General features: G+C 47.3%; 1 protein-coding gene across 1 annotated transcript in view; it reads left to right on the top strand.

Annotated features, from left to right (window-relative positions):
* Nucleotides 1–22,754, top strand: part of AGXT (alanine--glyoxylate aminotransferase) — a 1,153,507-nt gene that overhangs the window by 1,076,702 nt on the left and 54,051 nt on the right. The window contains exons 8-9 of the mRNA XM_069618136.1: nucleotides 13,420–13,489; nucleotides 14,166–14,261. Coding sequence (XP_069474237.1) covers nucleotides 13,420–13,489; nucleotides 14,166–14,261 — 166 coding nt within the window. The remainder of the gene's footprint in view (nucleotides 1–13,419; nucleotides 13,490–14,165; nucleotides 14,262–22,754) is intronic.

Below are 22,754 nucleotides of genomic sequence, written 5' to 3'. Positions count from 1 at the left end.
GACTAAATGTATCGTGCACTTCAATTGGGGAAATGGCAGCATCTGTAATCCACCTAAGCGCATCTTGCGTACAAATTTTAATCTCTTCACTAACAGGTTTCAACAGTAGAAAAAAATGTTGCTGGACATACGACATATGTGGTTTATCTTTTTTCAATAATTCTTTATGCAATCAATCAAGTTCTCGCTTAAACACAAATATTCGTCCTACGTGTTCTCGTACTTTCGCCGCATTATCTCACAAATTTGAAAGGACAACCAAATCACACAACTCTTGCCATAACACTGTATCGGGCAAATCACTCCACATTTTCACAAGATAATTCCCCATGCATTCTAACAATACCTGCTGTTCACCAAGGCCTCTATGATCAGATATGGAACTTTGCACAGCCACTTCATTGTCGTCATTAATATACATTTCGGCACATTCCTTCAGTTCTTCTTTCCTTTCTTTGCTAACCGTGCTACGAGTCTGTCTACTGCTTCCTTGCGCAGGCCCTATCTCTGTAGAACTGCCTGTTAAAGCAGCTAACTCATGCTCTGGCCGTGGTGGAGGAAATTATGTCTCAGGCACAAGGGGAGAGGAACTGCTTACTGCAGGTGCAGATGGAATAACGGGAATGGGAGGTACATAAGGAGGAGGTGCAACTGGGTCAGTACTTTGATGTTCATTTCTTCGCTCATTTAATATTTTGTTTATTAGTTCATCTGATGTATGCAAATCTTGCTGAGGATATATTTTCTGTACATCTAATTGAAAAGCCCTGTCCATGTTCCTAATGGCTTCTGTCTGCTGACTTTGGTCATGCACTTTCTCCAACTTCTCAAACAGAGATTAGCTTCCTTCCTCAAGTCTCTTACAACGTCGACCGCTGCTGGTCAGGCCTTCTTTCATAGCAATACTGATTCTAGGTGTTCTATACGTGCTAATTGAAAGGTCCCACTATTAGGCCACTGAAGGTCTGACACACGTCTGGTCTGCCTATGCCAAATTGCATTAAACACTATTACCCCTATACCGTATTTGATATACATTTCATGTGCCGGCGACCCTTCGGGTGGCGCGACCTGGCCAGTTTCCAAAGATTGTCTACCGCACTGATAAAAACTCACTAAACAGGAAGACAATTTCCCAGGCATGCTTAACTCTTACCCTTTTCTTACCCTGACCGTTTGATCTTGCAAGAGCAACACTCAACCAATATCAGAACGTTTAAGAATCGGGGCACGACTCACCTGATCAACCAATTCGTCACTCAGGACGCAATTCGCCTGTATACAGATGCAACCAAGAATCGTCATGACTGTGTGTCTGGCTCAATCTGCCTCGTTCCAGGACCCTCGCCTTGATGCTCTCTGGGCGCTGCTCGTCGATCAGGGATCGGCTGTGTGCAGATCTGCGGAGAAGTCTCTCATCACTTCTACAGGGGCGCCCCAAACACCTTCCAATCCCGGCTCGACAGCTTCATCCTCGACTCATTTTTGCCTTCTTCAACTTCAATGTATACGATGGAGCATTAGTGGGAGGGTCCCTGTTCGGACGCCATATTTGCTAGGCCATAAAGACTGCATATGGAAACTAAGGCACAATAACCATATACTAAAGTGACACATCAGACACGAGGTTTGTTTTCCAAGCAAGTCTGGTTTATTTCAAAGTATTGTCAGTCGGCCGACTGGGTCACACCGCCTCACGACGTGTGTTCCCAAACAAAGTGAGATGCGAGAGAGAGCGGGCAGCACTCAAGCAGCAATATATATACATTAGACATAATCTTTGGGAAGGCAATTCGATCCACCCACATACATGTCATACAGGCTAGGGTTCAGTGATTGACAATTATGACAATTATGACATGTTATGACAAGTCTTCATTCAGCCTAAACATAGTTATTCTAGCAAAGGCAGCAGAGACAGCTTTCTGTTATGGGGAACATGGAGCTCTTTCTCGGCAAGGATATCATGTTCTTAGCAGGGAAACATTCCTTACTACGTTATCTGTGTGTCTTGGTTCATGAGCTAAGGGTCAGATAGTTCTGAAGCAGAAAATACCATTCTCTGCGAAGGAGCACCGCTAGAAGAATATCATTCATGTTTTAACTGCCTTTTACTACAGTGTTTGCAAGACAACCCGGCACCTGTTCTGCTGATTAGATGCGGCTTCTGCTCGACTTCAAGGCCTTAGTGAGAGAGAAAAACAATGTATTTCTGCACAGTTTGACATTCCTGTCTGTGTTAGTATTTCAGCATTCAGGCCGTGGCCTCGCACTGTGTGTGAGTTCGAAGCATAGAATATATTTGCAAAGCGTTTTTGACAGAAAGGAAAAAAGCAAATGGCCGACATTACACAAAATGGATGCCCTTTGGTTACATTGACGATTCTTAGGTCGCAATGTTTGTCACATGATATGATTGGTTTCAGGCCAACATACTATACATATCATTCGACTATAGGGTTACTTTTCTGGTCTAACAAAGAGGGTCCCAGAGGTTGTGAGTATCAAGGAGGTCAATTGAATACTACTCACTCAATGATTTTGGAATAGTGGGGTAGAAGAGAGACAGGGTAAAGGTTGGCAGGACAGGAAGGATCTAGACTAGGTTTCTTGAGGAGCGGGATGACAGTAGCTGTCTTATAGGATGGGGGGAAAGTGGCGTTGTCAGGAGAGGAGTTGAAGAGGGAAGTAAAATGTGGAGCAACGCTGAGAGCTATGTGCTTCACAATGTACCGGGACACAGGAAGGGTTAGGCTTGAGGAGTAGGGCAATAATCTCATCAGGGTGTGTAGGGGCAACAGAATAGTAGTGGGGGATAACGGTCATAGTGGTGGATAAAAGTAAACAGGAGTGGATAGAAGGTAATTAGCAAGGGTATTATGAATGATAGAAATATTAGATGCAAAGTAGAGAGCAACATCATTTACAGAAATGGTAGAGGGGATGGAGGAGGCTTTAGTAGGTGAGGGATTTGAGTTCAAAGATTTTTGGAAGCACCTAGGTTGGGAGGATTGAGGTGAAATGAGAGACAGATAGAAGTCACATTTGGCAGAGTCAAGAGTAGAGGAATAGTTTTGAAGAGCAGTGAAATACAGTTAGAGATCAGAGGAGTGTCTTGACCTTTTCCAAGTGCAAAGCTTTTTCTGCATTGTTGTTTTCAGGTTGTGGATGATAGGTGTAATCCAGGGCCGTTGAGGGGAGGATTTAGAAGTGAGTGTAGTAAGAGGATAGTGAGAGGAAAAGAGAGCATAAAGAACAGTGTTGAAGTTAGTGAAGGCTTCTTTGGTGGATGGAAAGATGAGTTCAACATAGGAGGAGATAGAGTGGTGTAGGTCAGACAGGTAGTCAGGGAGGTTGGAGGTGGGACACTTGTGCTAAGTAATAGTTGTAGTAGGTGGAGTGAGTGAGGAAGAAGCAGGAGTGGAGATTGTTGCAAAGATGAGAGAGTGATCGGAGGGAGAAGGTGCAGTGGAAATATTAGAGGCAGCGAGTTAGAGTCATGAGGAGATGAGAAAAAGGTCAAGGGAGTTTCTATTTGAATAGGTGGGCAGGGAGTGGATGGAAGAGAGTAATTGGTTAAGTAGAAGAGCGTTAAAGTCAATGGATAGAGCAGCAGAGAAAGAGGGGAGGTTGAAGTCACCAATGGCAATGAGGTGGTGATTGGGAGGGAGAGAGTCAATTAATTGTCAGAGGTGGTTGAATAATTGACCTACTGGACCAGGTGGCCATTAGAAAAAAGATGATATGTATTCCATACGGGGCACTGATTGTGGAGTGCATTTGAATGAGGAAGAATTAGCAGGAGATATGGGAGTAGGAGTAATAGGAAGTTTGTAGGATGAAAGCAGTCCTACACCACCACCCCTGCCAGTGTGGTGGGGAGATGAGTGAAGGTGTAAGCAGGGTCATGAAGGGCAGAAAGGGTTGCAAAGTTAAAGGAAGAGATCCAGGTTTCAATAAGGTTAATTAGGTCAAAAGAAGGAGAATGAGAACGGAAGTAGTCATAGGTAAAGGAGGTTTTACGGACTTCAAAGAGACATATTTTTTGTTTTGTATTGTTATTTGGCAAATGTTTCCTTTAGCAACTTGACAAGAAAATAAATATGATAACAAACAGCAAGCCAACACATGAGGATTATAAACATTCCTTTCAAAACACTCTAATTCAAAAGAAATAAAGTATGCCCTTGACTAAACAGACCGTCAAATTGTCAAGGCATGGCACTTTTTCTATGCAATACAATTTGTGACATCTTTTCATCCATATAATACTAAATCCCATACAATCTATTTTCTAACAATAAGTTAATAAGTACAAAAATTAAATCAAATCTCATAGCCTCCTAAAGGAGAAAAAAAAACAGAAACACATTTTAAAACACAACAATTCTAAAGTGCTTATGTATTAGTCATCTCTTATTTCAGTTCTTTTACAAATCCTACCACTGCAAGGACCATTGACGTAGTTCTTCCTGCAAGAGATTAATTCCACAATAAATCACTACCCCAAGATTATTACATTTTCAAAAATATAATTTGTGCAACCCTGAGAGTGCTGAACATGCTGTTACCAAATGTCTAAGGTCTTCTTCCACCTCTTGGGGTGCACAATATCTGCAGCTAAAGGGTTCAGCTGTACAGCAACCGTATCTAGTACTTATTTGCCTAGTGCAGTGTAGATTCCAGCGTAATTTCAGAAATGGTCTCCTAACCCTCCGGCTCAGATAAATCATTAAGTATGGAGCTATAATTCCACATTTTTTCTGATCCGTACTCAGTTGCTCTAATGATTTATATGCATGGAGTTTCTCCATTGTGGCAATCCAATCACTTTAATAAATATACCTTTTACTTTGTCTGGATTCAATGTAAGATGTTCAACCGTCAAATTCAAATCTGTCGACAGATTTATGCAATGACTGGCCAACTCATTTAGAGGTTTCTGTTTCCCTTCTATTGCCATCATGTCCATGTCACTACATAGTGACTCTGGAACTAGAGTAATATGCTTCCTGTACAAATTCAAAAGACTCAAGTTAGCTCTGATAGTTAGTGAATCAATGCTGAGCTCATAATGGATTGCCACTAATGGCACGGAACTCTGAAGACTCAAGACTCAGTACTTGACGCCAGTAATTTCCCTCCAGTGTGTGGAGGGGTTCCAGCACTCAGAAAAAGTGAATCTCTATCCAGTATAAAATCATTAGTATGACCTTACCCTCAAAAAGGTTTAATACACAAACTATTGAAAATTGACCAAATCGAGCATCTAGCCGAGTTATTTGGTTAGCCACTGCTGACACCCTTATTTATTTTCATTTATAAAGCACAGAAAACCTGAAGGCATCAAGGCGCTGTAGCTAATCCCTAATTTGAAATGTGTGTGACTTGGAAATAATTGGAAATCCAAGATAGATAAAACTATCTATACTTTTCCAAACGTACTTCATGAACAAACCATTCAAAAGTGCTTTTTTAAAGTGCAGTGCATAACCTTCATTTTAGTTGGGTTAATTTTCAGAGAATGTGCTGTTACAAAATTGTTAAAAGCAGATAAATATCGTTTTAATCCAATCTCTGTACAATAAAATATAAAAAAGTAATCAGCATAACTGATCCATGTCACTTTCAATTAATCCAGTTTAGGAGAAGCTAAGGCTATGGGGATAAGATGTTCACCAATATCAGACATACATGCATTAAAAAGACAGGAGGCAAGAACATAGTCTGACTCCCTTAAAAGTTGGTATCTTGGTAGTCAAGCCTCCTTCTGTACTTATTCTAACTTGGAGGTATGAATACTCATGGAGACCAATAATTAAACGTAGTAAACCATCTGGCAAGCCCCATTTGTGCAATTTTATCCAAAGTAAGTTTCAATCTACAGCGTCAAAGGCAGCAGATAGATCAATGATGGCGATAAACACAGACTGATGTTTGCTTTCCCACACCAATGATTGAATGCATTTAAAAATCATTCATTTAAGGTGGTATTCAAATTGCATCGGAAGCCTGTCTGCCACTTTTGTAGTCAACCAGATTCATTAGCTTTTGGAATTGGACAAGAATCAAAGATGCAAAATCTTTACTATCCGTGTCCAATATAAACACCAGTCTAGAATTCTTTGGGTCACTTCTAAGGCTCTTTTTGTAGATTGGCTCATGCTAAAATCTGCTGAAATAAAATTGATAAAATAATCGACCATTCCCTTTTTAGTACTTTTAAACAGAGGATTTGAGAGTTTGTTACAACCAGGGGCTTGAAAACGACTTATTTTGACAAGTATTTTTTCTACCATTTCCGGATGCATAGGAATTTGGTATGATCATTATGTGAGAACACACTGGAATAATACACTACCCAATCCTTCTCAGACACAGATTGATTTGCATGCTGGATTGCTCATTAGCATCATCATTTCTAATCCTCCACAATACTGAATATTTTTTATTTTGTATCACTGCCAACATGATCTTTGCATCTTTTTGGAATAATGCCAATCTATGATTCTTAAGCCAATTTGTGTAGTAAAGCTTAACTTTTTTGATTACAAGAATGGTGGATGACAGCGGTAGCTCTCTTCTGCCTTTTTAATATTTTGATTGAATTTCTCATAAGGCATTTTCTGTCATGCACCTCTTTATCAAATAGATGAGTGTCTTTCCGCTTTACCACCAAATTCCTGCAAGATTGTCCCAAAACAGCAACACAAAGTTCATCAACAAATAACTCGAATGAATCAACCGAAAAGGTGTCAATGTTCCAATCCAGGGAGGAATCGGCCAAACAGAGGCTAACTGCATCATTGACCTTTTTGATATGAGCTGGGTTCCATGATATTTTGTTACCCTCCTAGTTGACATAGATCCCCGTTGGGCCCTCTAGCACGTTATACACTATCTCCAAGTCAATCCCTGCAAACAACATGCAGTGATCACTTAGGTTGGTTGATTGGATATTAAAAGATTTACATCTATTAATCAACCAATCAGGTGAACATATTTAATCTATTGTGGAGAATTGTATATTATTGCACCACATGTGTTTGTGAAGGATGTCCCCTGAAACTGACCCATTAAACATGTGTAAACCTAGCAAATGCAATGCCCCTGGCCATTTTTGGCCACTTCCCACCCCCGCATTAGCTATACCTAACCTGTGATTATTGTCTTCATTTCAGCATCAATACAGTAAGCATTCAAATCTCCCATTATAATTGGTGAACCTACCCTAACTCAATTGCACCAGTCATTTACAAAGGTTGTGAGCCTATCCAATGCTTCATCCAGCACAGAAATCCCACTATGCCAATATACATTTATAAACAAGAGGTCACACCTTATCATTCCTTCATCCACCATAATATGGGAGGCCAATAAAACCCTTGTGACATCTGTCTGAGATACAATTTCTAAACCTCAGAAGGATTTAATTAATGTAAGTAGGCCCCCCAAAGGACTGCACCATGCTCCCTTCTGTGCTGCTTCGCAAATGGGAATGTAGCTATCAAAAGGGGGGTTGTCCACAAGACAAACTTCCTGTGGACATATTAAATGACATGTTTTAAAAAATATTCCCGGTTCTTGGTTGGTTAACAAGTTACAATGTCCACTGGTGTTCCAAGACAGGAGTGTGAAGTCCCTCTTTGCTGAATTTTTAGTCTTAAGGTACATTTGAGGCTCCTTTCCATCCTGCAAGCAGGCCCCTGTCAGCCAGGACCAGTCTTGATTCCATCCCACATTAACTTGATTTGGCATAGAAAAAGAAACCCCTTTGCCAACGGATCCATTACAATCTGATGAAACCAGAATGCCACTCGAGAGTGAAACCTCTTCATTCCCCAAATCTAGCCGCCTATAGTCCCTTTCCATGTACTGTGACACATCAAAGCCTGATTGTTGCATTGAGTGACGTTCTTTCAAAATAATATCTGCAACTACTTGGAATTAAAATACTTGATGCCACAATCTGTACGATGCAGGTCAATAAAATCCACTCTGTTGATGTCTACTGATGATAAATCCTAAAGCTTTGGGACCTCACACATAAGTCTCATGATATTCGCTCTGTTCAACAATATGTTATGATTCTCTGGTAATAAACTTTCCACCCGGATCTTGACCAGATCCCTCGCCACAGAAAAGGTGCTATACATGATTCTTGTAAACTGTCCATCCAAGCCTCTATGACTCCCTGCAGGCCATGTTCCCACTCCTGCATTTGCTCAGGACCTTTAAAGATTTTTAAGATACTCGTCATTCCTCTATAGTTCTTGCTGTTATTAGATGAAAGAAAATCCCACTTAGATGTTACTTCAGAATTATTAAGCGGGTCTTGAACTTGGGATGTAGAGAATAGGACACTCCAGTTGCTTGTCATTGAAGAAGGTTGACCACTTAGAGCACCATTTGTTCCAACCATCTCAGTTTGTCTGTCATCTGGACTATACTTTGATGATATTTGAGGCAAATTAATTGTTCTATCATGATTAGGAATAATAGGTGTATCCACTAAGGTAACTGTATTTATTAAGGTCCTGCCAAGACCACTATTGAGGTGAGAACCAGGGTCTGGATCTTTACCCCTGGTTTTGTTCAACCGCTCACCACCCAAACCATGCCAATCACTCGTAGCCATAGATTCAAAATCAGTTTGCACTGCGTGTGACTCTGTTGCTCTTAATATGGCAACATTTCCATTGCTTGCTTGCACTGGATCAGGAGACACTTTACTTATGGAGTCCCCTTATTGTGGACTCAGTCCATTTTTCTCCCGTGAGTGGTTCTCTTGGACATCTGCGACCGAGGGTCAATTTACCAAATTCCTCCGAAATGTCAGTGAGGATTTCTTGTGAGCTTTGCCCCAAGGTATGTCTTTTTGTTTGCACTGTTGTGTATCATTTTGCAGTACCTTTTGAGAGTACCTAGTCTTCGTCAGGTGTCCCCAGGAACATCCTGATCCACAATGATAACATCCTGATTTTCGTTTTTCGTCCAACACTATCACAGGTCCCTCAGTAACTAGGTTGAGTTATTCCTCCATTCTCACGCTCCCTCCATTGATTCTGCCTAAAGTGCTTAATGATGATCTCCCAGTTAATGACATATTAGATCTCAGGTGACTAGACTGATTGTTTAGATCATTGTTTGTTTGAGGAATAAATGGATCTTCACCCAAATGCCATTCTGCTTTTTGACACCCCTCCAGGTTCATTATCTCGTAGACTCCACGTAAGGTTTTATTAGAGGCACAACGAAATATTTACAATCAGCAATAAACAAAACACAAGATAAAAGAAAAAACATCATTAAAACAGCTAGTAGTTATCACAGTAGGATCCACAGGAAGCAAAATAAAACTCATCGTAAAAACAAATCACATGCTATAAAGATGCAGGTTTCAAAATCATGTATTACAAACAAACCATGTGCTAGAGGTGTAGTTCCTTTTCAGAGCTTCACAGGAATCCCCCTAGGGCCTTGGTCCTCTTTAGCCAGGCTCTGTGAATGCATTAATGACAAAATGAGCCGCTGACAGATCTATGGAGTTGTTACATAGATGAATAGCTCCACTAACAGTTGAAATGGTGTTTAGTCTGAAGAGGGGTTTCAAGTAAGTAATTCTAAGGTCTTTCAATTTATCACAGAATAATAAAAAATGCCCCATTGTTTCCTCCCTGTTTTCACACAACGGGCATGTAATGTTGAGTGAACCAGCCCAGTTTTTCGTTGTATCTCGCAAGGGCAGAGATCCTAGATGCAGCCTCATGTACAATGCCCTTGCAAAGGCTGGTTTGATGATATTCAAATAATTTTCAAATCCCTGGGACTCTTTGATGGTTAGATAGGACGGGCCTGTGGCCAAGGCGAGTGTCAGCCCCCTCGCTCTTAGCTCTTTATATATACCAAAGGCTTTCTTCATTATGATTTTTGAATTATGCTCCATCTGCCGGGGGTTTAGCAAGTAGGCAGGAAGACCCAACTGGGCCAGCCAGATTTTTACATGCACTAGCCAAGGAATCTTCTGCCAACCCATCAGGGATAGAATGTACTCGAGTGTCAGGCGATATGCCTCTAGGTCCTGACTGCCCCAGATCCTAACCCAATAAAAAACTGGTCTGATGCATATTTCCTCATCCATCGGGGGAAGATTACACTCCATGAGAGAGGAACTAGTTGGGGTGCTCTGTGGGAGCAGCAGGATTGTCTTTCGAAATGTATTTTCTGTTGTTCTTATAGCTGATACATCCGCTTGCCCTCATACCTCATCCCATAGATGGCTGACGCCTTGGCTTGTGCCTGATAAATGCTGAGGGCCGGCCCAAAAGCCCCCCTGTTGTGTTTGGCGTAATAGACTTTGACAGCGTCACTAGTTTTCTCTAACACAATGTTGCCTTGGTCACTTGGTTTTCCCAACATCCACCCCTTGAAAACTGGATCCCAAAATAATCACACTGATCCACCTGTTCCAAGATGGTGCCGTTTGCCTGCGGATTCAAGATTTTTGGCCTGGCCACCTTCGATGAGAAAACCATAGCCATAGTTTTTGAGGCATTGATTTCCAGGCTCAGTTTTACGAACTCAGATTCAAAAGTGGCTATGGCACGTTGCAGGCCCATCGAGGAAGTGGACAGGAGGACAGTGTTATCCACAAAAAAGAGAACCGAGATGTGTTCACTCCCCATCCTAGGGGGATCTGCATTCTCCTGCTGGAGCCTCTCTATTATTGATTTAATAAATAGACAAAATAAGATAGGTGCAAGAATGCATCCTTGGCGCACCCCTCTGGCCACCCAAAGGTAATCAGTCAATTCTCCCCCCAAACCCCACCTCACAACTGCCCTGTTGTTTTCATACAGGAGTTGGATCAGGCAAAGTAGTCCTTCAGGGATGTTTTTGCTCTTCAGGACCACTTAAAGAGTCTCTCTGTGCACATTGTCGAAAGCAGCCTTCAGGTCTACGAAGACCCCATAAAGATTGGTCTTGGTAATCCTAAAATGCTTTTGGATAGTTAGATGGAATTTGAAGCATTGATCTACAGTGCATTTTCCTGCTTGGAAGCCCGCCTAAAGGTGGCTTAGTCTTGTTTCCACAACCCATGCTAGTAGATGCTGCTGGATCACGTTTTTCCCACCACATCCAGCAGCACAATGTGTTGACAATTACTGGAATCTACTCTGTCCCCCTGCTTAAATATGGGGACTATCACTGCTGATTTCCAAGTCTTAGGAACCCAGTCTTGTAGAATGATTGCATTAAATAGCCTTGTAAACAACGGAGCCCAGACAGAGCCCAGACAGTTATTTTACTCTTATACAGGTCCACAGGGACCCCGCCTGATCCAGGTGCATTTCCCCCCTTCTGTGCACCAATGGCACGATCCACTTCTTCAACTGAGAAGATTAGCTTCTTACAGGATCTATTCACAAGGATATGACCATGGAACAGCACTCAGAGGGGACAGGTGGTCAGCTCTGGGTCGGTCACTATAAAGGTTCTCAGAATGGGGAAGCCACATAGTCGGGTTTATACTTTGCGATACCATGACGTCACCCTTTAAGTCAGAGTCAGTGATCAACCTCCAGAAGCCTATGCCACCCTTCACCACCGCACACTCCTGGATGGCAAGCCACTGGTCCTGCATGTACCAAGCCTTTGTGGTGCCTAAAAGTGACTTATAGGAACTTCTCATCGACTGGAGAAGGGCTCTGTACAGTGCGTTCCCCCTCTCATATATGCAATTAGCGTCCTCTTGGCTAATAAACAATCCCGTTCAAACCAGGCAATCCGCTTCTTAGCCCCTTGCCTAATTTGGTTTACTGGGGCCGATAGCAGGTGCCCCGTTGATTCCTGGATTTCTACGAAACTCAAGCATATGTCTTTGGAGGAGGTATTTACATTGCAAATTAGTTCAATTTGTCCAAGGATATTTCCATACAGTTTTGGGCCCGCTAGTTCCAAGTTTAGATTCAACCATTTTATCGAGCGTTGTGCATGGCCATAATCTGTAATGTCCGTTCCTCGGTCCGCCGTCCACGGGCAAGCTGCAGCAGGATTTTTAAGGGAGAGCATGATTGGTCGACGATGGCTTTCCAATCGGTCCAGGACCTCAAAGCCCACAACCCTATGCCAGTCTTTACCCAAAACTAGGGCATAGTCAATTTGAGACTAGCCTTTAAGGCCGTAATGGGTGAGTTTTGCTGGTTGATCATTTGAAAACCTTCCATTACAGCACCTCATGCTAAGATTGTCAAGGCTTCTGACCACTTCCAGGGTCTCTGGGTGCGATCTCCCAGTTGGAGTCACCCTTAGATCAGGAATAGCCTGCCATCCCCACCATTTAAACTCCCTTAACAGCAAAGTTGTGTCCAACAACCCACACTCCCCAAACATTAATTCATTTTATCCTAGAGATAAGTCCCAAAAACCTAATGTTATTATGCTTCGTTCGAGATCCCTGCACAGGTTCCTCTGTTGAAAGGTGTGTCTTGCTATAACACCCAATAACATTTAAACAACTTGAACACCCCACCCAACATATTACGACTCTCACCATCCCAATTATTTTCATGGTGGGCCTATTTCACACCTACGGGACAGGGAGAAAGTGAAAAAATAACCTCGATTCAGTTGACAGTTGGTGATCTGCACCAAGGCAGGTTCAAAACAACCCACCATACCCCCTCAAAGATTTCTCTCCTTCCCCATCATACTCCTTCCACACTTCCACATACCCTGGACTGCAACCCTTCTCTTTGGTCACTCCTGTAGGATTGAATGGGTATAGGAAATCACCCAACCCTAAATTTAGTATGTGCATTAACCTCAGTGTCATCAAAATACATTTGCCATAGTAGCCCCCAATTAACTGTAGAGCCCAGTGTAATAAATCTCCCACTAGCCTGTGTCGATGTGATCGCCCATTCTGGAGCTTCCATATAAAGGGTTTCCAAACCTGAGGCTTATCCTGCTTAGCACCCATGTGTTTTCCTCTATTTGAGGTGGAAAGAAATCTAGTGAGGATTTCACACATCAGCAAACACATAGACTCATACACATACAGACTACAGAGATTGTGAACACATCCGGTGAAACATTCTCCATATACTTGATACACACACACATAAGAGTGCATACACCATAAACTCACCATTAGAGGGACCTTCTTCCTTTCGTTGTGCACACAGTTCAATTCCTTTCTACTTACATTCACTTTCAAGTGAGGCACTCTTTCTATGCCCTCTCTTCATTAATCTCCTGTGAGGCCTACATCTTATGAATGACGCATGCATAGATCACATCCACTCCACACTCACCTCCATGAGCATTTCAATTCTGACTAAGAAGTTACGTATTAAGAGTGTAAACCGTCAATGGCAATGTTTTCTATCATTTTTACTACACTGTTTGCCTTTACAGGTATCACCACACATGCCCTGTCACAAATTTCTTCGGTCTGAGAGAGGGCTTGGCGATGCTAGCTGAGCAGGTGAGATACTTCTGGAATAATTGAGTACAAGGGGATAGAGAGAGAAAGAGAAGGTCACCCAAAGACGTGAACAGGTGAAATAGAGCACGAAACAAAGATTAGAGTATTGATGAGGGAGACGTTTGAATATTTTATGTTAAAGTTATATTTAATTATTTTTAAATCCAAATGTGCACATATTAGAGGCCATATATCCCATGTAGTGTGAGCGCATGGCCTTTTATGGCAGTATCTGACATACAATGTGGGTATGGAAATGCTTAGATAGACATGGCATCTGATGCAAAAATTGAAATATTTAAGTTAGCAATATTGAATGTTTTGAAGATGCAATTATTTTTAATCTTAAAGGAGAAACCTGCACAAAACTTTGCACAATAGCAACAATAGGAAAGAACAGCAGAATGCAACAGTTGGACGAGTGAGGCGGGTAGAGATGAGCTTAAGGGACAAAAGAGGGTCATGTGAGAATAAGAATGAAGACATGGTAGAAATTAGGGAAAGCGTGAATTTGGAGGTGGTGTTGTGAGGTTCTCGTTAACTGGCATCTTTGACTTTGAAAAGTGTTCATTTTTTAGTGTTTTCCTTTACTGTCTTGTTAACTGTCTCAGCTTGAGAAGTTGAACATGTCAGTCTCTCTCACGCTTGTTGTCCCTTCTCCCCCAAATCTCTGCAGGGCCTGGAGAATTCCTGGAAACTTCACAAGGAGAACGCACACTACCTTTACCAAGGCCTGGAGAAGCTGGGTTTGAAGCTGTATGTTAAGGATGAGGTAATATGAACCATTGATGAGGGGCATCTCACAGGTATTAGAGATGTTAGAACACACCAGTGTAAAACTCGGTAAATCGTGTGCCTTCAGTTTACACTGTTAGGATTACAAGTTACTTAAAACTGTAATGTTTTTCCTTACTGTGTCTTTAGTTTTTGCTGGTACATGCAGCAGCATGTTACCAAAAAATCTCAAGACACACTAACGAAAGTTGTTCATAAAACATGATGCCTATGTGTGAAACCTGGTATGTCTGTGCATGGAATATACTGTTTATGTAAACAGCAGTGAGACTGGCTTCCTTACTTTGTGTGCATAATCTGCTACTTTGAATCCGCAATTTCCTCATGAAATTGCATGATACGTTGTGAAACCCTTTTTAAGTAATCAACATTGGCAAAATGCATTGTTGGGGGCACCTGTCTCGGGAATCCCATGTGTCAGAGAAAGCAAGATCAGATATCAATTTTGGGTGCTGACAAACGGAAGACAGCTTTATTGTTATGTTGTAAGACAAGATAACAAGCATAATAAGTCTATTGGGAACTGACTGCTCTAACCTGGCCCGCCCTCCTGACTCCTCACCTTTTAATTGGTTAGTAGTCACTTGACAGATTCAAAACATAAGAACGTTCTGGAATTGATCACTAGGCATTCTGCTAGTGCCAGTCTCATGCCAACACAATCCATCCTTTTGATTCACATTCTTCCTCGATATCAACTTCAGGATACAAGGTCACATGATGAGTACTCTCGGAAGCATGCAGCTGAGGAGTCGTTTACACCCTTCCCATCATGTCATCATTGGTGCTCCTCTGAGTGATCCTTTGTCCGTACTGGACCTAACCAGTTAATGCAGTCGCATGGGTCTTGAATTCTTTGGCTGAAGTTTCTGCAAAATCGCACTTTTCCATCTCTACTTAATATGCATTCACAGGGGTCCGTCAAGAAAACATGCAATGGCTAGCCAACTTTAATAAAACATTGGAGCATCACAATATCCTCTAGAAGGAAAGACACATAAGGCCTTCACTAACGCAATGTGATTAGGGTATGCCTAGATTTTATTTTTCTTCATGTGCTCATATATATTTATTTACTCCTTTCTTTATTTCATTTGTCCTTTAACCCACACCCACCCACTTTGCACTTCAGTGCTATCCAATATAACCAGAAGAAAACCAACCCTTTATTTCAAATTTTAGAAGTAGTTCCTTGTCCTGTTACAATAATGCTGCTTTCATGTGAACTGGGCCTATGCAGACAAGCCTCTAATCCTCCCCTAAACTACAATCTACATTTCAATATTAATTAACGTATCAATCTCCTCCTTTATTGCATTGTCTTCATCCAATATATCATCAAACAATATACTGGACTAAAACAATGTACCACCCGCAGCTGGTGGCGGTCTGGATGCAATAACTGTTCTAGCGTTCCGACTACTTCTACACTTGCAGCAACATAACAATGTTCTTGTCAAAAGAATCGAAAAACAGCATCAAACGCAAGGCAGTGGTGGCTAAAGAGTTTTCTTTGGCACTTATGGTGAAAAGACATAACTCGTCGTAAGGTGGCATACCGGTTTGTGATATGAAATCCTGGTTCCACTTAATTATATATAACCTCTAATACATGCAGGTATTTTTTAACCTCTTTGGTTTTATTTTTCTGGGCTAGCAATTCTAGAAGGTTCTCAAACATATGTGGGATCAAGTTAGTCCAATTCTGCACAAACTCTAGGTTTAATCTTACTGTTTGGGTTCGTTCGGCTTGCCTGAACACTATGAGGCCGATTCATGGAATAATTAGCGCGGCGCAAGTGGGCAAAAACGTGCGAATCGCAGTGGAATAGCGAAAATCGCAGTGCAAGTGCGAAAATCGCACGAAAAGCAGCGCACGTCGATTCATGGAAGGCCGTGCGCGAGAAAACCAGCGGATGTGCGATAAAAAAGTGCGCGGCGCACGTTGGCGCACGTTGGCGCACAGGCCATCTAACAGCGTGCGCCAGGTCACAGCGAAAATCGCACAGGCCACAGCGAAATTCGCACATAGCGCGGCGCACGCAATAAAAGTAGGCGGAACGCGGGCGTAACACTCGGAATGGGGAACAACTTGCCAAAACGTGGGCGTCACGGGGGAAGTACAGGGCACAAGTGCGCGGAACGCCCACACGCTCGCCTACAACACGTATTCATGGAATAGAATAGGTGAAAAAAGCGCACGGTCAAACCAGCGCACAGGCACAAACACGACCGCCACAAGAAAGGAGGCGGTAGCGTCTCTGCGGCTGTAAGAAATGTGCGCCAAAAGGTGCGCCAACAAATAGCACCTATATACTGCCATGATGAATGTCCCATACTGTGGGCCTCCAGGAAAAATGACGTGCAAAGGGGTACCCACAAACACGGACACCCGCTGACAAAAAATACGTGTGCATGTATACCGGGGTGCGCGGGAAGTGTCACACGCGATTTGCAGGGTACGTGCATCACAGGGGTTCGCGTGAAGTCATTCACGCGATCGGGCCTGGGGGAGCGGGCTACGTGTATTACAGGGGTTCGCGTGAAGTTCCTCACGCGATCGGGCCTGGGGGAGCGGGCTACGTGTATTACAGGGGTTCGCGGGAAGTTCCTCACGCGATCGGGCCTGGGGGAGCGTGCTACGTGTATTTCAGGGGTTCGCGTGAATTTTCACACGCGAATAGCCTGGGCGCGTGAATTTGAGGGGTGCGCGGGAAGTTCCTCACGCGATCGGGCCTGGGGGAGCGGGCTACGTGTATTACAGGGGTTCGCGGGAAGTTCCACACGCGAATAGCCTGGGCGCGTGTATTTCAGGGGTTCGCGGGAAGTTCCACACGCGAATAGCCTGGGCGCGTGTATTTCAGGGGTGCGCGGGAAGTTCCACACGCGAATAGCCTGGGCGCGTGTATTTCAGGGGTGCGCGGGTAGTTCCACACGCGAATAGCCTGGGCGCGTGAATTTGAGGGGTGCGCGGGAAGTTCCTCACGCGATCGGGCCTGGGGGAGCGGGCTACGTGTATTACAGGGGTTCGCGGGAAGTTCCACACGCGAATAGCCTGGGCATGTGTATTTCAGGGGTTCGCGGGAAGTTCCACACGCGAATAGCCTGGGCGCGTGTATTTCAGGGGTGCGCGGGAAGTTCCACACACGAATAGCCTGGGCGCGTGTATTTCAGGGGTGCGCGGGAAGTTCCACACGCGAATAGCCTGGGCGCGTGTATTCCAGGGGTTCGCGGGAAGTTCCACACGCGAATAGCCTGGGCGCGTGAATTTGAGGGGTGCGCGGGAAGTTCCACACGCGATCGGGCCTGGGGGAGCGGGCTACGTGTATTACAGGGGTTCGCGGGAAGTTCCACACGCGAATAGCCTGGGCGCGTGTATTTCAGGGGTTCGCGGGAAGTTCCACACGCGAATAGCCTGGGCGCGTGTATTTCAGGGGTGCGCGGGAAGTTCCACACACGAATAGCCTGGGCGCGTGTATTTCAGGGGTTCGCGGGAAGTTCCACACGCGAATAGCCTGGGCGCGTGAATTTAAGGGGTGCGCGGGAAGTTCCTCACGCGATCGGGCCTGGGGGAGCGGGCTACGTGTATTACAGGGTTTCGCGGGAAGTTCCACACGCGAATAGCCTGGGCGCGTGTATTTCAGGGGTTCGCGGGAAGTTCCACACGCGAATAGCCTGGGCGCGTGTATTTCAGGGGTGCGCGGGAAGTTCCACACACGAATAGCCTGGGCGCGTGTATTTCAGGGGTGCGCGGGAAGTTCCACACGCGAATAGCCTGGGCGCGTGTATTTCAGGGGTTCGCGGGAAGTTCCACACGCGAATAGCCTGGGCGCGTGAATTTGAGGGGTGCGCGGGAAGTTCCACACGCGATCGGGCCTGGGGGAGCGGGCTACGTGTATTACAGGGGTTCGCAGGAAGTTCCACACGCGAATAGCCTGGGCGCGTGTATTTCAGGGGTTCGCGGGAAGTTCCACACGCGAATAGCCTGGGCGCGTGTATTTCAGCGGTGCGCGGGAAGTTTTCCACGCGATTTCTGCACGGTACGTGTATTTCAGGGGTGCCGGGGAGTCCCACATGTGATTTGACAGTGTGGGTCCTCCCAGGTGTACCCTGTACACCCTCCACGGCCCCTGCAGGCAGCACACACCACAGGGGACTACCCTGCATCCCTGGTCATGTCCCGCAGGCAGCCCACCCAACATGGGCATGCCCCCCAGCAAAGGCACATGTCTCCTTGAACTAATGAACACCAACACATGTCCCCTTGCACCCCCACCCCCCAGCACTGTGGGGCACATGCCAGCAGTCCCCCACCCATGTCCAACTCATGTCTCCCACCACCCCCACCCGCCAGCACTGTGGGGCACCTGCCAGCAGGCCCCCACCCATGTCCAACTCATGTCAACCACCACCCCCACCCCCCAGCACTGTGGGGCACCTGCCAGTAGGCCCCCACCCATGTCCAACTCATGTCTCCCACCACCCCCACCCCCCAGCCACCAGGGTCACCCTCCACCAGGGCCCCACTCATGTCTCCCACCACCCCCACCCCCCAGCACTGTGGGGCACCTGCCAGCAGGCCCCCACCCATGTCCAACTCATGTCTCCCACCACCCCCACCCCCCAGCCGTGCAGGGGCAGCCTCCACCAGGCCCCCACTCATGTCCCCTATCACCCCCACCCCCCCGCCACCAGGGGCACCCTCCACCAGTCCCCCACTCATGTCTCCCACCACCCCCACCCCCCAGCAGTGCAGGGGCAGCCTCCACCAGGCCCCCACTCATGTCTCCCACCACCCCCACCCCCCAGCCACCAGGGTCACCCTCCACCAGGGCCCCACTCATGTCTCCGACCACCCCCACCCCCCAGCACTGTGGGGCACCTGCCAGCAGGCCCCCCCCCATGTCCAACTCATGTCTCCCACCACCCCCACCCCCCAGCACTGTGGGGCACCTGCCAGTAGGCCCCCACCCATGTCCAACTCATGTCTCCCACCACCCCCACCCCCCAGCACTGTGGGGCACCTGCCAGCAGGCCCCCACCCATGTCCAACTCATGTCTCCCACCACCCCCACACCCCAGCACTGTGGGGCACCTGCCAGCAGGCCCCCACCCATGTCCAACTCATGTCTCCCACCACCCCCACCCCCCAGCCACCAGGGTCACCCTCCACCAGGGCCCCACTCATGTCTCCCACCACCCCCACCCCCCAGCAGTGCAGGGTCACCCTCCACCAGGGCCCCACTCATGTCTCCCACCACCCCCACCCCCCAGCACTGTGGGGCACCTGCCAGCAGGCCCCCACCCATGTCCAACTCATGTCCCCCACCACCCCCACCCCCCAGCACTGTGGGGCACCTGCCAGTAGGCCCCCACCCATGTCCAACTCATGTCTCCCACCACCCCCACCCCCCAGCCACCAGGGTCACCCTCCACCAGGGCCCCACTCATGTCTCCCACCACCCCCACCCCCCAGCACTGTGGGGCACCTGCCAGTAGGCCCCCACCCATGTCCAACTCATGTCTCCCACCACCCCCACCCCCCAGCACTGTGGGGCACCTGCCAGCAGTCCCCCACCCATGTCCAACTCATGTCCCCCACCACCCCCACCCCCCAGCACTGTGGGGCACCTGCCAGCAGTCCCCCACCCATGTCCAATTCATGTCTCCCACCACCCCCACACCCCAGCAGTGCAGGGTCACCCTCCACCAGGCCCCCACTCATGTCTACCACCACCCCCACCCCCCAGCCACCAGGGTCACCCTCCACCAGGCCCCCACTCATGTCCCCTATCACCCCCACCCCCCAGCCACCAGGGTCACCCTCCACCAGGCCCCCACTCATGTCTCCCATCACCCCCACACCCCAGCAGTGCAGGGTCACCCTCCACCAGGCCCCCACTCATGTCTCCCACCACCCCCACCCCCCAGCAGTGCAGGCTCAACCTCCACCAGGCCCCCACTCATGTCCCCCTGCACCCCCACCCCCCTGCCACCATGTGCAGCCCCCACCAGGTCCTCACAATCCCCAATCATGTGCGTAATGGTCAGCCTCCACAGCCAAAAAGACCTACCAAGTAACCCATTCACCCACATGGAAATGGAAATCACATGTTACACCCCCAATGTACATGAAGCAAATGAACCCATGTCCGTCACACACATATTTTCAAATTGAATGGGAAAACACACAACATGACATGCATGAAACCAATGAGATGAAACCACACAGTGAACAATGGAAAAAAAAATGTATTGAAAAAAATACAAATGCCAAAGAAAGAAAACTAACTACAATGTAAATGTGAAAAAATAAGCTGCATGTCCGCATAAAAACACAAAACTAGAAAATCAAATCAAAAAAATTATGTCCAAAGTGAAATGTAAAAACTCTCCATGCAACAAAGAACTATGTACAAAAATAACAAGGGTCCATCATCACAACTGAACTAAGGAAACCTCCTAAAAAACCTACCTAAATATCAACTATATACAAAAAGTGGAGCAGTGTCCGTCGACTCCAAATAATAATAAGAACGAAAGGAAACCTAAAACTAAAGAACTATATACAAAGGCGGCGGGCAAGTCCAGCGGCTCACTCTGTGGTGTTCCGGGCCAGGGCATCATCCAACTCCTGTTCGATGTCCCGGAGGCGGTCCAGTTCCATGGCCCCGAGGGTCCGCAGGGACGACGCTGTGTCCTCCTCCAACCCCCTGCGGATTGCCTCGAGGCACTCGGCCCGCCTCAGGGCCCTCCGCATGGAGTTCTCCGCCCTGACCATTGTGAGCCGCGCCTCTTCCGCCCGCCGCCGCTCCGCACCTATGGCGTGGCCCAACCGCTGCCACACGGAAGACACTCTCTGTCCTGGGTCCTCCTGCCCTCCGGCCGATGCCTGCCCCTCCGATGTCGAAGGCCCCGAGCCTTCATGGCTCCCACCATCTTGCTGCTGCTGCTGCTCTGCCTCTGCCCGTGCACTGCCTCCTGCTGCCTGCACATCCTCCGCCGGCTGGGGTGCACCTGTTGATGTGGCCACCCCTGCTGGACGTCCGACTCCCGACTGTGGCAGGGATGCCTCCTCCACCAGCCTGGCCGCACTGTCAGAGGCAGCTCCACAGGGCACCCAGGTGACTGATGGGTGGGAAGATGGCACAGAGGACGACTGGCGCGTAGGGGGTCCAGTTGAGGAGGGGGTCGGAGCAAGCCCCATCAGACAGCGGAATCCGGCCTGGGTGACCTGTCCCAGCAGGCTGACGTGGTCAACGAGCCATTCGAGATGACGTGCAGTCTCTCCATGAAAAGACTGCAGGTCACCTCGCATGGCCCGTTGACGCAACGCCACACCAGCCAGGACAGGCTCAACCCGGTCCTGGATGGCCACGTCCGCAGGCAGAGGAAGGCCAGTTGACGTCAGCTCATCCCCTGCCTGAAAACGGGTCTGGACGTAGGCATCCCTGCTGGTGCAAGATGATGCAGGGACAGGATCGGGGACAGGATTGCACACAGGCACCTCCGCGGCCGCCTGTGCTGCCTCCTGTCCCTGGTCCTGCACTGCACCACTAGCACCAGTGGGATCCCCACCTCCAGACCCTGTCTCTGGTGCTTGCGCGGCCCCCTCCTCCACCAGACCCCCCACCAACCTGGATGACTCTGTGCCATCTTCCCCTGTTGGGCCCTGTGGGGTCCCAGCTGCCCCTTCTGCTGCCGAGGAGTCCAACTGCAACCTCCGCCTCTTGGACCTCCCCCCGGCAGCTGCGGCCTGGGACGCGGCACCGGACTCCTCACTCCCCGACGAGATGACAACACGGGAGGGGAGCCGGGCCTTGCGTCTCCGGCTGGCGGTCGGATCCCCGCCGCTGTGCTCCACAGCACCTTCTCCGCCCTCTTCATCAGTTGACGCTGCAGACAGGGAGAAACAAAACACAGGCATCAGGGCACTGTACAATGGACACATACACGCATGACAGTTGCACATGAGTGGCATTGGCAAACCTCAGACATGTCATCACAATCCCCAACACACATGTCATTGCAACTGGCACACATGAGCCATACCACAGCCATATCGCAACTGCCACCACCATCCCCACACATACAACAGCATCAGCAGCCAAAGGGGAGCCATACATCACATGCAACACAGGAAGTGCACCACACATGTACACACACCACCACACTTGCATGCATGTCTACACCTCTGCCAAGTGTCGCACTGTTCAGACGGGCATCCATGTCACATCTGCCAATCAGGCTTCCACATACCGCTGTCACATGCATCCATGTAGCATCACTGTTGCACCTTTGACAAATACACACACATGCACATGTACACAGTGCTCATACATGCAGCCGAAAACAACATACATGCCTGACATCACGGACATGTCTACTTACATACACATTCATCCAAACATGTGTGCACGCACAACTGCATTTGCCATGCAAGCCCACACACACAAGCACCATCCATGTC

Source organism: Ambystoma mexicanum, chromosome 10, assembly GCF_040938575.1.
Source record: "Ambystoma mexicanum isolate Mex_15411 chromosome 10, UKY_AmexF1_1, whole genome shotgun sequence".
Classification (NCBI taxonomy): domain Eukaryota; kingdom Metazoa; phylum Chordata; class Amphibia; order Caudata; family Ambystomatidae; genus Ambystoma; species Ambystoma mexicanum.
This window is presented reverse-complemented; position numbering and strand designations above follow the sequence as displayed.